Source organism: Schistocerca piceifrons, chromosome 9 (genome assembly GCF_021461385.2).
Source record: "Schistocerca piceifrons isolate TAMUIC-IGC-003096 chromosome 9, iqSchPice1.1, whole genome shotgun sequence".
Lineage (NCBI taxonomy): Eukaryota > Metazoa > Arthropoda > Insecta > Orthoptera > Acrididae > Schistocerca > Schistocerca piceifrons.
Window position 1 is genome coordinate 56,423,640 of NC_060146.1, and position 18,477 is coordinate 56,442,116.

An 18,477-nucleotide genomic window follows, 5' to 3' on the forward strand; every position below is an offset into this window, starting at 1 on the left:
TCATCAGCATAAATCAATAATCTAATCGTGTTTGTCAATTCTGTCCTTTGTTTATATGTCTAATGTGCTGGAATCATTTTTTCTGGTACTAGAACAAAAAGAACTGATCATAAAGTCTTCTCTTTGTTGGGACTAAAATGGGTGTTAAACCTTTAACTGCTCTAGACATGTTAACGAGCGTGCCTTTGTACCTGTCCTTGTGTGCTCTGAACGTGTTTACGCGCTCCACCAGTCCTTCTACCTGGTACTGTGAACGTGTCTATGCCTATAAAGAAAATTTTAATGGTGATCCTATGACATTTTCTGTGCATATTTTAAGTATTTTTACATTTTTGTGAATTCTCTCACAGTCCACCACAAACAGTATCCATTTACACTGTATAAGGCTTGTTTAAAGTCAACAGTGCACACAGTTTGTAATCACATTCATTCATATATTTCTTCTCATACAGAATTCTTGGTGTAAACATGTTGTCCACAGCACATCTGTTTCTTTGGCAGCCACTTGTGCATCAGCGTAGAGCTTCAGTATAGACTGTCTCTTGATTATTGTATATTAGTTAAAATTTTGCATTTTGAATGTACCAAAGAGACATCTACACTTGGTAAATATGATCAAATCTTTTTGTTTACAAATACCACATGTAATTTTTTTTATTCCAGAAAGCTTGTTCCACACATACATTACAACTGCTTTTATCTTCCACATTACGAGCTTTCTGCTACCATAAGAGTAACGAGGGAGTGTTTTTCATAAGCACCAAGTTAGCTGTGAAGTACAGTATCCATCTCCTGATGTGAAGGATATTGTAACAGTCATTTTAAACCTCACTAAGAATCAGAATAGTTTAGATTACTCTGTCTATAATCAAGCTGTAAATGGCCAGAATAATATTCATAAACAAAATTATGGAAAAAATTTCTGTGCCCTAAGGCTTATTTTCTACAGACTGAATATCAGCTTTTCGTTACCATCCACGTTCTGTTCAATTGTGACGAAACAGGTACATTATTGGCATATTCTTACTATTAATTCTAGCAGATGTCAAGAACCATCCTACATCGGGAGCCTACAAGCAGAAGTTGCTGCCAGTGAATTTTGGCATTTCTGTCAGGTGTATCATGCCTGTCAGCAAAAACAACACTCTTTGACAAACAGTGAACTCAGTGTTGCCTGTAGTGTGAAAATTTACTGCACATTTTTGTGTACAAGCACTGTATTTCAATTTGCACAATAAAGAAGATCATAAACATTCAATGGAACATTTATTGGGAGGGGGGGGGGGGGGGGTATGAACGCAACAAAACCTACAAAGCTCTCCACACGAAGTCTTCAACTGTATAAATACCAGACAACTTTTTCTTATTCAGTTTCTATGGAGAATATCTCTCAACAATGTTGGTGTATTGTGCCTTCTTGACGTTATTTACAGTACCGTGTGCCCAAATTATTCCCTCCTCAGTGTGTTACGGATTTAGACTGCTGGAAAATGACACATTATATTTCATTTGCAACACTACCAAACAGGACTTTAACTGCAACCTCTCAAGTTTTCTCGGTGTGGTCAATTTACTGCTGGCCAACTTGTCCAACAGATCTCTAAAACACAGAGAATGTGCATCTCGCAGAGCAACAGTGTGGGCTTCTAACAACAAACATCAAACGTTGTATGGGTAGGGAGAGTCCACCTATGCTGTAAATAGTGATGCGACCACTGATATAACATGGGGTCCACAAGTAACACAATCAAATTCACAAAATATAATTTATTGAACATATTTGTAAAATTAGTAAAAAATTATCAAAATAGTGTCCTTCTGCATCAATACATTCTGGAGATGATGTTTCCATGCAGAAAGGCATCCTGGAAAGTCTTCTCCATGATGCCCTTTAAGAGTTGGTGTAACATCAGCCTAGACATTTTCAACTGCGTCCCAGTGCTTCCCTTTCAGGCACTTTAAGGGAGGGGAGGGAAGGGAAGGGAAGGGAAGGGAAAAAAGGGGGGAAAAAAAGAAAAAGAAAAGAAAAGAAAAAGTATGGTAGTCAGGTTAAAACTGTAGGAAGGGTCGTAAGCAATAGGATGTGGGTCCTGGACAGAAATTCTATGACAATGAAGGCACTGTGGCTTTGTACATAGCCATGGCGCTATTTCCACTCCTCCTTTATATCACTTCAGCAGTACGTAAACCTATTTCTTGGACTTCTGATCACTTTCAAGTAGGAAGCTGTGTTCACAATGGTTCTGGCAACTAAAAAGATAATCAACACAGTTTTCATGCCGGATTTGCTCACACGTGCCTCCTCGAGGCGGGAAGACTGTGGTGTTGAACTCTGAAGTCTGCTTTTTTGTTTAAGGGTCAAACTCAAAAATCTGTCTCATTCAGAGTGATAACAGAATTTAAAAAATACGGATCATTTTCACACATTTCCAAGAGAGCATCAGCACACTCGCACTTCCTTTTATTGGTCGGTCAACACTTTTGTGATCAGTTTGCTGCACACCTTTTTTGTGCTCAAATATTCAGCTACAATTTTCATTATGGTTACAATTTCTGTGGTCAGCTGAAGGCTTAACTGTTCACCATAATTCAATCAATCATGACATGCATCACCTTTTTGTCAATTCAGGAGGTTGACAGACATCCACTACAGGGTTCATCAGAGGTATTCTTTTGACCCTCCTCAACTTGGACAAGCAATCACTCCCAATGGCCTGTTGCATTAATGGAAACATTTCAGTGGTGAACTTCCCGAGTGTGACAAAATTTGATAGCATAATGCTGCTCCACAGGAATGATCCATCTCACCACGTTACATAACCTAAAAACAGGATTATGCGAAAGCACATCCTGACTGACAGCTCAAAGGCACTGGAAACAGGCACTTTTTGAAGCTAACACACACCATCTGCCTGGCACAGAAAGTTAGGATGAACTGCAGTGAATTGTCACACCACAAAAAAACTGATCTCATTACATATGGAACTTATCCTGTACTTCACAGTGTAGTTAGAGACCTGACAGTAACTGAAGAAGATAGCTGTGTCGGTTAATGAAATGTTGTGTAAGAAAATGGAAACAACAACACAGTTAAGCTGTCTGATGTATTCCAGGGATATTCCTAACTTGCAGAACTCTCAGATTTCCGGCCGGATCACATCGTAATTACTCCAAGTTATTTCAGTAGAGAGATTCGTTGCCATCTCCAGGTGGCCCCTGATGACAAATGCTCCATTCCTATTGGCAGCCTATATATGCTGTCTGTTAACTTCTTCATCACTCCAGTCCTATCATTACCCATACAGCCGCCGTAGTGGATGGTGGCAGTGGTGAAGTAGTGGCACCTGGCTCCAAACTCTGGTCTCCAGTGTCTGTGCTATGTGGCAGAGGGCATATCAATCAGCATATTTAGGACACTGACAGCAGGAGAACAGCAGTCATCAGAGACCACCTGAAAATGGCCACGAGTATGTTTGCTCAAATATCGTGCAGTAATTACAGTGCGACCCGGTCAGACACCTGACGATTTTATGAGTTAAAAACTACTCCGCTGAACATCCAAAAGTACATCATTAGGACTTTCCCCTGTGGCCGTGATGGCAATGTGCGCAATGTTTGTGACGTTCAGTGTACGTAGTCAACTGTCTTTCCATATCTGCAACTTTTATCTGTTCTCCTTTTAACATCACTAGTCTACTAGAGCCAAAGGCAGATACGGTGTTCTGCAGACGCACATAAGAGGGACTGTGTGATGATGAGACACAAATATATGGCAAGTTATCCATTCTGTACTATCTTTGTAGAAAGAACCTTTAACTCTCAAGTGATCAGTGGTTATCAAACTACTAGTTACAGCTGAGAAAGAAGTACTTCAAAAATTAGAGGCTAGTAAATATCTTTTTATTCATGGTCAGTTTTGATGCCATTTTTTGACAGCTTATTTTTTAAATTTATTCTTTATTTTAGTAATTTTTCTTTCTTTTTCAGTTTTATGTTGAAAATGAAAATATAACGTCATTTACCAAACACATTATATTTATTAGGCATTACACGTCACATTTATTTACACATTTGGGGAAAAAAGAAACAGTTCCATTACACCTAATCAATTAAACAAGATACATTTGACAAGCTCCACATTTCCTTCTAACACAAAAAGTTCCTTTTCCACTAAATTTTGAAAGGATAAAAATTTCTCAAAAACATCTACACTGGTAAGATGTAGCATTCCAGGTGCCCCCATGACGAACACACTGCTTTGTCAGCATTCATAGAAGTCATCATCATCATCATCATCTAGGAACTGAAACAATAACTTACGGTTGTGAACACAGATTTGCATGATATGTGGCCATAAGAGTTGCCAATCTAGTTTGAAGGTGCAACCCAGAGTGTTACAGTGTTTCCTTCAGTCCTACCTAACTTATTTTTGTCTGTTCTTAAAAAAACTTGCACAAAAAAAATCATTTGCCTCACAATAACGTAGCCATCTTTGAGCTGCTTTAAATTGGAAGCGTGTTCATAGAAGAAGGGTATTTTGAAGACTCTGAGGATACAACGGTATTCATTAACTCACTAGCATGTTCTTTAACAAACATGATCTCCACAAGCACTGAATTGATTCCTTTTCAGAAAATAAATTAACATATTCAAATTCCTGCATCTGCTAATTCTCGCATACCATCATCGTGAAGGAACTCCACTATTTCTTCAAAGCATTCTGCCACATAAGTCTGAAAAGGAAACACCTTCAGATCCCTCCTCCTCTGCTTCAAACCCCGCAAATACAAATACTTTCTGATTCTTGTGTTCTGGGTTGGGGTTGGGTTGTTTGAGGGAAGAGACCAAAATGTGAGGTCATCGGTCTCATCGGATTAGGCAAGGAAGTCGGCCGTGCCCTTTCAAAGGAACCATCCTGGCATTTGCCTGGAGTGACTTAGGGAAATCACGGAAAACCTAAATCAGGATGGCCGGACATGGGATTGAACTGTTGGCCTCCCGAATGCGAGTCCAGTGGGCTAACCACTGCACCACCTTGCTCTGTTTTTTTTTTGGGTAACATTCTATGCAGTGTTCAGTTTCAAAAATTACTTTCAAAAACTGTTTGCAACTAGTCTCTGTAAATCCATCTTTATACGGGATGTTCGAGGAACTTCAGCTATCCAACATAAAATACATCTCTCTCTCTGTGTGTGTGTGTGTGTGTGTGTGTGTGTTTCCATTTTATATTTGCAATTAAAGTCACCTATCATTAAACTCTCCCATAACTGTTTTTGAAGAGCTGACACAATTGTTCATATACAGAGTGACACAGAAAAATGGGCACTTTTGAAACATGTAGTGCCAGCTTATCAGTTGGCATAACTGCAGAACAGGGATCTTGGCTGTAAACAATATTGCCATTTAACAATCGTGGATCAGTAGAGTGGCACACAGCACGCTTTTGCCATGAAAATGTTTTACACAAGCAATAATAGTTTCGAAAGTGTGGAGATGCAGATCCAACATTTTTTTCAAGTTACGGCAGCACGGTTGAGTTCCCTAGACACAAGCAAAAATTTTGAAGAGACTGAATCTGCTCTCAAAAAGAAACCACCAGAATGACCAAGAAGTGTTCATGCTCCACAGAACAATAAAGCTATATGGGTTTCAGTCTTATGGAGCCCATGGGATTCAGTTCACAAGCAAGCAGCTGCAGACAGCGTCCCAAGACTGTGTTCCTCATATTCTGCATTAAGATTTAAAAGTCCACCTGTGTAAGACACAGATTATGCAAGAACTGGAGAACGATCAGCAACTGCAATTAGAATTCTGTCAGCAAATTATGACAAATACTTATGAGGACAGTGGATTTCTGGGCAAGCTGTAAATATCATGAGGCCCGTTTTCATTTCACAGGTTACATGAGCAAGCATAACTACAGTTACTGGGCAGGCAACCCTAATGAACTTCACGAATGGCTTTACATGTCGGCAGGTGACAGTACGGTGCGTAGTTTCTCACTGGATGGCACTTTTTAGAAATGAAGAGCCAATCACAGTTATTGTCACTTCAGATTGGTATGTTGAGAAGTTGCATCTGCATTGAACAGTATTCCACAACTTCATAAAATCTGGTTTCAACAGGATGGTCCAATGGCAATTGTGCAAGAATTAATCGTTAACCATGTCATTTGGAGATTCAGTGGCATTCTGTTGCCCCCCAAGAACACTATTTCCCTATTTGTGATTTTTTCTTGTGGGCAAACTTAAGAGTCAGGTCGAAATAACTTGGCCAAGAACACTGGATGAACTGAAACAAAATTTGTGGTATCCCTGCTGAGATGCAGGAGCAATCAATGAGAAACCCCAAGAGCAGATAGGAAGAATGCATACAGGATGCCAACTACAGGATGTAGTTTTCAAACATTGATTATTTGGATTACTGTCTTTTAAAAGGCAGTTTGTTGTGGTTCAGTTGCTGTTATCGCTTTTTGTGACTTTTTTATTTTCATCGGGCATTTCCAAAGTTCACATTTTTCTGTGGCCAGCACCTTTACAATGTCATACTGAAGGTTATGATCTTGCAGAGCAACCAATATTGCATGAGCACATTGTGTAGAAGTTGCTGTATCGAGATGCTTTATACCTGCTACAAAAAGTTGTTGCTCATTCCAAGCTTCACGTTTCTACAGCAGCACAACAACAACACCACAACCAGTTCTGTCGGTCATCACATCAGTTAATATGACAAAATCCTTTCCAGCTAGTTGCTCATCACCGTACCACAAAATTTATTACTTTCTTAAATATACAGTTGCAACTCAGAAATTATAATCTGACTCTAATGCTGTTTACCACCATTAAACACATGAACCACGGACCTTGCCATTGGTGGGGAGGCTTGTGTGCCTCAGCTATACAGATAGTCATACCGTAGGTGCAACCGCAATGGACGGGTATCTGTTGAGAGGCCAGACAAACAGGTGGATCCTGAAGAGGGGCAGCAGCCTTTCCTGTAGTTGCGGGGGCAACAGTCTCGATGATCGACTGATCTGGCCTTTTTACATCAACCAAAATGGCCTTGCTGTGCTGGTACTCATAATGGCTGAAGGGAAGGTAAAACTACAGCCATAATTTTTCCCAGCGGTGCGCACCTTTACTGCATGGTTAAATGATTATGGCGTCCTCTTGGGCAAAATACTGCGGAGGTAAAATAGTCCCCCATTCAGGTCTCTGGGCAGGAACTACTCAGGAGGGCTTCATCATCAGCAGAAACAAAACTGGCGTTCTGCATATCAGAGTGTGAAATGTCAGATCCCTTAATCAGGCAGGTACGTCAGAAAATTTACAAAGGGAAATGGATAGGTTGAAGTTAGATAAAGTTAGAATTAGTGAAGTCTGGTGGCAGGAGGAACAAGATTTTTGGTCAGGTGAATACAGGGTTATAAACACAAAATCAAATAGGGGTAATGCAGGAGTAGGTTTAATAATGAATTAAAAAATAATAGGAATGCAGATAAGCTACTATGAACAGCATAGTGAATGCATTATTGTAGCCAAGATAGACACGAAGCCCACACCTACCACAGTAGTACAAGTTTATATGCCAACTAGCTCTGCAGATGAAGAGATTGAAGAAATGTATGACGTGATAAAAGAAATTATTCATATAGTTAAGGGAGATGAAAATTTAGTAGTGATGGGGGACTGGAATTCAATAGCAGGAAAAGGAAGAGAAGAAAAAGTAGTAGGTGAATATAGACTGGGGATAGGGAATGAAAGGGGAAGCCGCCTGGTAGAATTTTGCACAGAACGTAACTTAATCATAGCTAAAACTTAGTTTAAGAATCATGAAAAAAGGCTGTACACATGGAAGGGGCCTGGAGACACTGAAAGGTTTCAGACAGATTATGTAATGGTAAGACAGAGATTTAGGAACCAGGTTTTAAATTGTAAGACATTTCCAGGGGCAGATGTGGACTCTGATCACAATTTATTGGTTATGAACTGTAGAAACTCAAAAATGGTAGGAATTTAAGGAGATGAGGCCTGGATAAACTGAAAGAACCAGAGGTTATAGAGTGTTTTAAAGAGAGTATCAGGGAATGATTGACAAGAACAGAGAAGGAAATACAGTAGAAGAAGAATGGGTAGCTTGGAAAGATGGAATAATGAAAGCAGCAGAGTATGAAGTAGAGAAAAAGAAGAAATATTTTATTTAATTGATGTAAGGAGAAAATATAAAAATGCAGTAAATGAAGCAGCCAAAAGGAAAACAAACGTCTCAAAACTGAGATCGACAGGAAGTGCAAAATGGCTAAGCAGGGATGGCTAGAGGTCAAATGTAAGGATGTAGACGCATGTATCACTAGGGACAAGATGATACTGCCTACCGGAAAATTAAGAGACCTTTGGAGAAAAGAGAACCACCTGTATGAATATCAAGAGCTCAGATGGAAACCCAGTTCTAAGCAAAGAAGGGAAAGCAGAAAGGTGGAAGGAGTATATAGAGGATCTATACAAGGGCGATGTACTTGAGGGCAATATTATGAAAATGGAAGAGGACATAGATGAAGATGAAATGAGAGATATGATACTGGGTGAAGAATTTGACAGAACACTGAAAGACCTAAGTCGAAACAATGCTCCAGGAGTAGACAATATTCCATTAGAACTACTGATAGCCTTGGGAGAACCGGTCATAACAAAACTCTTCCATCTGGTGAGCAAGATGTATGAGACAGGTGAAATACCCTCACATTTCAAGAAGAATATAATAATTCCAATCCCAAAGAAAACAGGTGTTGACAGGTGTGAAAATTACCGAACTATCAGTTTAATAAGTCACGTCTGCAAAATACTAACACAAATTCTTTACAGATGAATGAAAAAACTGGCAGAAGCCAAAAGCACTCCATCTTCAGGACACAAGTGTCCCATCGGGACCATCCGACCGTGTCATCCTCGTTGGAGGATGCGGATAGGAGGGGCGTGTGGTCAGCACACCACTCTCCCAGTCGTTATGATAGTTTTCTTTGACTGGAGCCGCTACTATTGGATCGATTTTCTCCTCAATTGGCATCACAAGGCTGAGTGACCCCGAAAAATGGCAACAGCACATGGCGGCCTGGGTGGTCACCCATCCAAGTGCCAGCCACGCCCTACAGCACTTAACTTCGGTGATCTCACGAGAACCGCTGTATCCACTGCGGCAAGGCCATTGCGGCCGAAGCCAACCACAGGGAAAATCAGTTTGGACTCCGTAGAAATGTTGGAACACGTGAGGCAATACTGACCCTACGACTTATCTTAGGAGATAGGTTAAGGAAAGGCAAACCTAAGTTTCTAGCATTTGTAGATTTAGAGACAGCTTTTGATAATGCTGAGTGAAATACTCTCTTTCAGATTCTGAAGGTGGCAGGGGTAAAATACAGGGAGCGAAAGGCTATTTACCATTTGTACAGAAACCAGATGGCAGTTATAAGAGACAAGGGGCTGAGAGGGAAGCAGTGGATGAGAAGGGAGTGAGACAGGGTTGTAACCTATCCCTGATGTTATTCAATCTGTTTATTGAGCAAGCAGTAAAGGAAAGGAAAGAAGAATTTGGAATAGAAATTAAAATCCATGGAGAAGAAATAAAAACTTTGAGGTTTACTGATGACATTGTAATTCTGTCAGAGACAGCACAGCACCTGGAAGAGCAGCTGAACAGAGTGGGTATTGTCTTGAAAGGAGGATACCAGATGAACTTCATCAAAAGCAAAACGAGGATAATGGAATGTAGTCAAATTAAATCGGGTGATGCTGATGACATTAGATTAGGAAATGAGACACTTACAGTAGTAAATGAGTTTGTTATTTGGGGAGCAAAATAACAGATGTTGGTCGGAGTAGAGAGGATATAAAATGTAGACAGGCAATGGCAAGGAAAGTGTTTCTGAAGAAGAGAAATTTGTTAACATCAAGCATGGATTTAATTTTTAGGAAGTCTTTTCTGAAAATATATGTATGGAGCGTAGCCATGTATGGAAGTAAAATGTGGACGATAAACAGATTATACAAGAAGAGAACAGAAGCTTTTGAAACTTGGTTCTACAGAAGAATGCTGAAGATTAGATGGGTAGATCAGGTAACTATTGAGGAGATAGTGAATAGAATTAGGGAGAAGAGAACTCTGTGGCACAACTTGACTAAAAGAAGGGATCGGTTGGTAGGACACATTCTGAGGCATCAAGGTATCACCAATTTAGTATTGCAGGGAAGCGTGGAGGGTAAAAATCAGAGAGAGAGACCAAGCGATGAATACGCTAAGCAGATTCAGAAGGATGCAAGTTGCACTAGTTATTCGGAGATGAAGAGGCTTGTACAGAATAGAATAGCATGGAGAGCTGCATCAAGCCAGTCTCTGGACTGACCACCACCACCACCACCACCACCACCACCACAACAACAACAAACAAACATATCTTACCTCCAACAAATTCATTCACCTACTGCTGAAAAAACTCCATTTTCCAGCTTGTAGAGTGAAATATTTACATTCATACATGTACCCATGGTTCTTCAAGCCTAGTTTCACAGTCATTTTTTCTTCTTAGCCATTTCAAATCTGCTGCTAAATTAAGACTGCCACTTCAACGGCTCACTGCAAAGTTTCTATCCATTTCCCCTATGGATTTCACACTGCATGTGTTTTTGAAAACAGTATCTTCCCAATCCCTTGAATTTCTGATGTTTAATATATTCACAAAATAATTTTGACAGATTGAGAGCACATAAATTGCCAACTTCAAATTCCTGTGGCCTGTTGTTTGCACTAACTGCATATTCCCGTATTCTCACAATCACAAATATTACTTTAGCAAACTACTTCCCAAACAAGTTCAGCGTAAGGAATGAGATTGTTCTGGTTTGACATTTCTCAAGAAAATATAGTGATACACTGTAAGACATCTGTGTGAAACAACGAAACTACACAATCAAAGACACTAAAAAATTATGGCTTGCTAAACACAGCTTTAGCAGACTGACTTTAATCCATTGGCTTATACAACTGACTCAGAACTAGTTGCAGGTTTCAAGTCTCTTATTACACTGCCAGCTGTGAGACGGACCGAGCAGTTATAGCATCTTCTTAGTGTTTCTTCTTCTCTGTTACAAGATGACATGACATTATATAGCATCGGAAAGCAGAGAAATCGCTCTATTCAGTGTTGTATGACACACTATCTCTTTCAAACAATGGAATATCCAGGTAGAAATATCAACAATGTAGAAAAAGACAGAGTGCTACTTACTGTAAAACAGACACATCAAGACACAATTAAAAGACACATCACCTGCCAAATCCGGCATTCTGACCCGAGATGCTAGCTGTAGCTGAAAGCTTTATGTAATCATCGTAATTGCACCTGTCTGCAACTAGACGTGTCTTGTTTACGGTAAGTATCAATCTGTCTTTTCCCACACTATTTCTTTCAATATTTTGCCTGTTATAAGCAATAGTTTTCAGGTTTTGTTAGTTTTATCCCTCCCCACCAGTATCATCAGGAAAACACCCTCCAGAAATTGTGTAGTGTGAGTGCAAGAAATGTCCAGAAGCATTGCACATGCATGTATTTTTTTCGGGTATACGACACCAACACAAACCTCTTCACTCTTCATCGCTTCAATAAATAATAAGCATAGATTTAAGAAGAATTCCTACCAAAAAATTATGTAATTTTGAAAAATGTGTGTAAGACAAAATATAAAACGGGGGGGGGGGGGGGGGGGGGGGAGGGGGGGGAGGGGGGGGGGGGCGAGGGAGCCCATGCATCAAACTATTTCTTCCGAAAGCTAGCAAAATTTCATTGTTTTACCCTGTGAGCCTGACAATGACTCAATGCTTCTGCTATTGTGTGAGTGGTCTCCCTTACTCCCAAATTATTTAAATCTACATCTATGGTGGACATAGTCCTGTTCTAAATTGTTTATGACCCGAGCTTGCGAATTTTTGAATACTGGGTAATGAACACGAATCCCAAGTGCTTGCCATCGGTGTCTAGCATTTACAAATGCAGAGGTACAGTAACAATAGTTAGAAAACTTAGAACAACAGGAATTCAAGCTGCATTACATGTTGATGTGTTCAATAATTATACATTGCTAGCACATTAGTTATCAGTGAAATGAAAGAAGCATTCGACAATCTCTACTACGGTGCTCCAACAGAGTAGTGTTCATTACTAAAACATTAAGTGAGATCGATCACAGCCACACTAGCGGCCATATGTTTGCTCACATTAAATCATTGATATTTTGTAGTTTCACAGACCTTGAATGCTGTGTATGGTGTGGGTGAACTTTTGCATGCAGCAGAAAGCAAAATATGTTGAGAACAGAACCGCACACACAAAACTAATATTCAAAATATATGTAAAATCCCACAGCACAGTAAAATGGGAAGAAACATGTTGTGCTATGCACGAATAAATTTAAATGGTAGAGTAACTTTATTATTTTAATCATTACTGGACACAATTGTACGCCTGGTTGAATACACAGAAAAGGGGGGGAAAAAAAATTACCTCGGATATCCCAGTCAAAAATACACTATATCCTGGGTGAACACACATTTTTTTCCGTGTTAAGTGACAATACACTTTCCCTTGGAGCTGTAAAACTTTCAATCCTTTGAATGATAAAAGCTTTAGACATTGGCGTAGAACTTTCCTATACTTTCGAAACGTAACCTAACAAAAAAAAAAAAAAAAAAGCATTTCAAAAATTATTTGATACAGGGCTACATGTACACTGTGTATTTTAATATTACAAAAGTGTAAAGACAAATTCTACTTAATACAGTATGGTAGTTTCTGAAGCACTTAAATTGAGATGGCACTGCACGATGTGCTTTTGTAAGTCAATAACAGAACATGCTACATGATCTTGCCAGCCTATGACAACAGATATTCAGAGCATATGACACGTAATGTAGTTATCCACTAGCGCCATGACTTAAGCAGCATAAACACACAAATAGGAAAAGTTAAATGTTTAAATTAATACACACACAGTGTAGCAGCAAGAAAAGCTAAGCTGTCATGTATAATGTCATGTCTTCTTTAGCATATGTTACTCTTTAAGATATATCAAACACAAACGTACCAATAAATTTTTAAATAATGGCATAAACGGCACATCTTATGGCCCCAAAATTTTTCTGCATGGCTAGTCCTCAAACTGTTAAGCTTAGACTGAGAGTCAAATGCTCCATGATTTTATAAAGTCATCACACATTCTCATACATATCATCATTCAGCACGTGGAAAAGGAAATTTACCTGAAAGTAGCACTTTTCAAACCACCACTCACAAAATCAACCAGATTGGAAATGTAAACAGTTGTAACATCACGCTCATTGAAAGCAGTTTGTTGTTGTGAAGCATCGTGTAGTCTTCACCCTAAAGTCTCCGACACGTTTTGTTGTGCATTCACTGTGTTTTGCTGTTTTAATCGGCACATTTTCTTTGCAACTGTAGTTTTATTTTCAGGTTATTCTCCCATTTATGTTTTACTGCTGCAGTAATATTCTGCAGTAGCTGGCTAAAGTAAATTTCTTTGTTAAAGTATGCGTACTTACAAGTCAAAGTCCTTGAGTTCTAAAAAATTTCCGGATTTTTCCCAGATGAAAAAGTTCCCATCTCTTTCCAGGATTTACCAGTTGTCCCAGAGCACGAACACCCCATAAAATTTCCTACAAACTGTTTATAAAGAATGAAACCAAGATACCAGATTTTCCATCAGTCTATGTTGGTTACGCCCTGAAGAGGAAATATGAGTTGAAATAATATTCAGATGTGGATCTTTCAGTATTTAAGACCTATACCAAGAAGAGAGAGAAAGTTTTCTGAGCTGAATGTGTCGCTCATGTGTACGTTGCTCACTAGCTACCCAATGTGCTTCACCTCCTTTAGAGATATCTGAGGAGCACAAAGGAGCAATCGGAATCCTCACTGCAGAGTCTCCACAAGCGCACACATGCTTGCAAGCACATGTGCCTCTCAGAATGCTCAGACAGCAACATAAGATCCAGAAAATCTGGTACTAGTGAAGAAGAAGCAGAAGAAGAAAAAGAAGAAGAAGAAACAAGAAGGAGCAAGAGATGATAAAGTGCAGTCTGTTGCATGTAAATAGAAGGTTTCTTTTGACGGTAATCGTAATCTTACGAAGATTGATTGAGTAGTCTGTACAACAAAAAGGATTCACTGAAAAGTACTTAGATAATAATAATAATAATAATAATAATAATAATAATGCCAATATTTGCAGTTCTGTTTCATGGGTGGTGTTATTTGCAAACAGACTTTCACACCTCATACTTAAGTTCTTGGTGATTTCAGTTGCATGGGCAGCAGGCTGTTGCCTAACACAGATCTCCATGCCTAACCAACTAAAATCAAGATCATCATTCACAAAATTGTGACAACATGAATGTATGCAGCAGACGAAACACACGACTCTTCCTACAAAACATTCACTGTGACTCTACGGAAAGAGGTTTCATCAGTAGAAATTAAAGCATTTCTTAGCATAATATTGAACATGGCTCTGAATTTGAAGGTGAAATTAGGTGATGAGCCGTGTGTACTTCCATCTTTCCACGGCTCGTTTCCTGGGTGTCGTGTGGAGCCAATATTTTTGGTAATCGACAGTGTTTGGGCGCGATTGGGTTCTAGCACCTCACTGCTGTCTTTTATTGCTTCTATTCTATTTCGTTTTTCCGCGGTTGTTCAGGGTTGGTCTTTTATGAAGCTTTTTCGTCTGAACTCCTGCCCATAGTGTACCCACTATCGATTGCAAGTTCTGTCTTTGGTGTACTTAGAAACCGTAGGTTGGTAACACGACCGACTCACGTGTTTACTGTAGCGGACTCTTTGGCCTGTCACGCTTGAGGAGGTTGTCACGCGCAGTGGCCTTCGTGTCTGCTCTGGTGACGTCGACATCCTGCCTTCCGCGTACGGGTGTTGTTATTGAACCCGCACTTCTACCCGTGGAGGAACGCCAGCCCGGTTAGGCCCCTCTGTCCGCTCTTCACTGGTTGTCCGCAGGAGGCGGATGGCAGTCTAATCATCGCCTGCGTCGACGAAGGCAAACAGACCGTAACCATCATGGGGCAGTGGAGCTGCCGTTCAACGAGGGTTTGAGTCCGGGAGCAGTTCGGCTGGGTCGGTGTCTGCCGGGACGACTGGGGACGGCTCAGAATTGTGCACAGCAGTCCCGGACAAACGACGAAGTGCGCAGAGGGAAAGGAGAAAAGAAGTGTGAATGTTCCAACTTGATAGTCCTTTGGGATTGAGTTCATCCAGTCGTCTTTCCCGCCTTGTGGCCACCGCTGTGGCACTCCTCTGTTCTGTTCACTGGTGCAATTCTGACAGTGCAGATTCCTCCACGCATCGTTGCTAACCAGTGTAGTGGAGTATTTTGGTAGTTATTTGTGTATGTTTGCACTTCTATGTTTTGGTAGTTCATCCTCCCACCCTGTGGTTGCAGAATTTCGGGTGGGGAGTTAGTTCCTTGTCTCCCAAGATCTAGTGCTGTATTATTAAGGTTAATTCTAGTTCAGTCTAGTGTTCTGTTAATCCCTGGGTATATGTGTCCGCCATACTATTTGCGCTGTATTTATTCTAAGTGAGTTGCACTGACAGTAGTTGGGGGGTTCGAGTGCTGTCACGGAGCTGATAAGGGGCCACATTGGTTTCGGCTTGTCAGTTGGAAGGTGTTGCCTTAGAGGTTTGTTAACACTGGCATGTCAGCGTTGTCTAGCGCTACCGGGACCTAAAGAAGAACATTGTGCTGATTAGGGAACGTTGTTCCACATTCTTGTTTTCATTTTGATACCTGTATTTGTGAAGGCAACCACACGAAGTAAGATCTGTTCTGAAGCTATGCTCGATCTTGCGCTCTTGGGATTTATGGTTTTGTTTTGATCCCGACTATTTGGGTGTAAGGAATATGGAACTGTGTTGTTAATGTTTGGCTTGACAGCGGATACGCAGCTAGGTTAGTACGTGTGTAGTGGCATGGCGTCCTCGTGAAGGCGCGCCTGCTAGATTGCTTTTGCTTCTCCTCGAAGTGTAATTTCCACCTTACTAAAACCCCCTTGTTAAAAGAGAGGAAGAAAAAAAAACTTTAGAACTACCTTCTATTTGCATTAACTATCTTACCTGTCGCTTAAGTAAATATCTACTTAGTGATTAAGCTAATGGGAGCACATATCCTAAAAGCAACTAGCACACTTCTGTTATGGTGGCCCTCATGCCTATTTTGGTCCGAAAGATTGTATAAACAGGCTTACATGGTCCGTATCGAACTTCTGATGTTGTTTTTTGAGTGATTGTGGATTATTAAAATTGATTATAGTGCAAACGTTTGTATTTTACCAACCGTGCTTATAAGTTATTAATGTGATTGGCTGGAATGTAATACAAAAGTTTTAGGACCATAGGTTGTCCAGGTAGAAATTTTGAAGCCACGCTGTGTTGTGAATTCATGTGCTTATGTTTTATATTGCAATAAGAAGTTAAATGTGGTAAACCCATACTTTGTGATTAATAATTAAAGATTTAAGAGTGTGTTCACTTAGTACTTACTTATGTGTTGTGTTATTATTATTTTTTAAAATTATAATAGGCGTTTTGGTTTCTTAAATTAAAGCCTTTCCAATTCGAAAGTGGTAGCCCTCCCATTTTGGGCAATTGTAAGAATCGAAGCAGGATTTATGTAGTTGGTGTTACATATTGTATGTTATGAATAAATTATTTATGTGTTAAATCACGTCTGATATGTCAATTCCTTGGCACCGTCCACACCTTGGTCGTAGTCTTAATATTAAATGATCAGACCACTGTTACAGGTGACGACTATCTTGCTGCACATTGGTTACACCAAATTCCATTCTTAAAGAATATTTTCTCTCAGTTCTGACTTTTTCAGACATCCAATAATCCTCCATCACAACTACAATACACAGCAGCTGTAGAGAACATAACTGTCAGAAAAAAGAGGAGTGGAAAGGGTTAAAACAAAATACAGATTCCATTACTTTTATGTGAATTCCATATTCTATCACTAAGGCTGGAGACCTTGCCACACAATGTCTTGAGCATCTGTCAGTGTACCTTTCTCCCTCTCGAGCATGCAGCCGAGTTCTAGAGATCCTGTGGGCTTGATGGTGGGCGGTGGGGGAGTGGCTGCCCCACCTGGCAGGAAGCCGAGACTGCCGTTCGGGGCGTTCGAGAGGCGGCGCACACTAGCCTGCAGAGGGCCAGACACGGAGGAACTTGAGGCCGCGGTACCAGGGTCCTGCAAGGCAAACGTTACATCAAAATGAGACTTGTAACTTTAAGGCAACATACCAATGCTCCAAATATCAACAAGTAATACTTTACTTTGCAACATTCACAGATAAACAGTCCAACAATGGAATTAGAAGTATTTTATTATCTACAATTATGCTTGTTTAACTATCTCATATTTCATAAAGAAATGCCATGACTCCATCTTGTTTCCACAATTGTGCAATCTGATAAATCACTTTTTTCAAAACAAGTTCAAAGCAGAGTTCATAGACAAGGGGCGTTTTACTAAGTTACATTTCAGTGAGTTGTCTTCTCTTTATGGATTGCATTTTCATTAAACCAAATTACTGAGGCTGCAAAATTGCTCGTGTCCCCAGATTGCAAGGAAAAAAGGGTAACGTAACAATGAACTCTTTCCCAATGGATTTGTTATATTCAATATTCTCAATGTGCTTGTCATGTTAATTATCAACGAACAGCTGAAATATCAACAGTAACCACCATTCTTAAGAGTCACACTGAGCAGAGTTCCACTTCTCCCCCCCCCCCCCCCCTCCCTTATTATATGTCTCGATGGAAACTAAGATGTTACAGATGACATTTAAATCACTGGCAACAATGTAATCTCTGGTCGTGATGGGCAGTACAACATCTATCAGTGTTATTTCTTCAACAGTATGTTAGTTTCCAGACAAAGACAATCGTGATTATTTATTTAGCATTAACACAACAGGTTTACCATGAACGGGTCATAAAATAAGTACTCCCAAAAGCTTAGATCTACAGTCAACACAGATTTAATATAAAGCAACATTAGCAAATAAAAAGAACAGCAGGGCACAGGGCGAGGGGGGGGGGGGGGGGGGTTCATTCTTGTTTCTGTTTCTAATGACCTCAACACCTCAATCACAAAGTGAGTAGTTACTTTTATTATGACCATAATAATAATAATAATAATAATAATGTGCCATTCGTTAATTTTGGACCTGAAGATTTCACAGTTTTTCCACAACTTCTGGTGTAATTTTTGCCAATTTCAGATCAGTTTTTATCTCCCCATTTCATTTAATCGTGTGTCTCAGCTTTATTCCTGTTGTCAAAGGATTCAAATATTTGTTTTGTAAGTCTGCCTGGGTACACTCTTAATTTTGCAA

General features: G+C 39.9%; 1 protein-coding gene across 1 annotated transcript in view; it reads right to left on the reverse strand.

Annotated features, from left to right (window-relative positions):
* The window catches only part of LOC124716700 (pecanex-like protein 1), a 296,058-nt gene that overhangs the window by 229,442 nt on the left and 48,139 nt on the right, over nt 1-18,477 (reverse strand). The window contains exon 6 of the mRNA XM_047243242.1: nt 17,108-17,327. Coding sequence (XP_047099198.1) covers nt 17,108-17,327 — 220 coding nt within the window. The remainder of the gene's footprint in view (nt 1-17,107; nt 17,328-18,477) is intronic.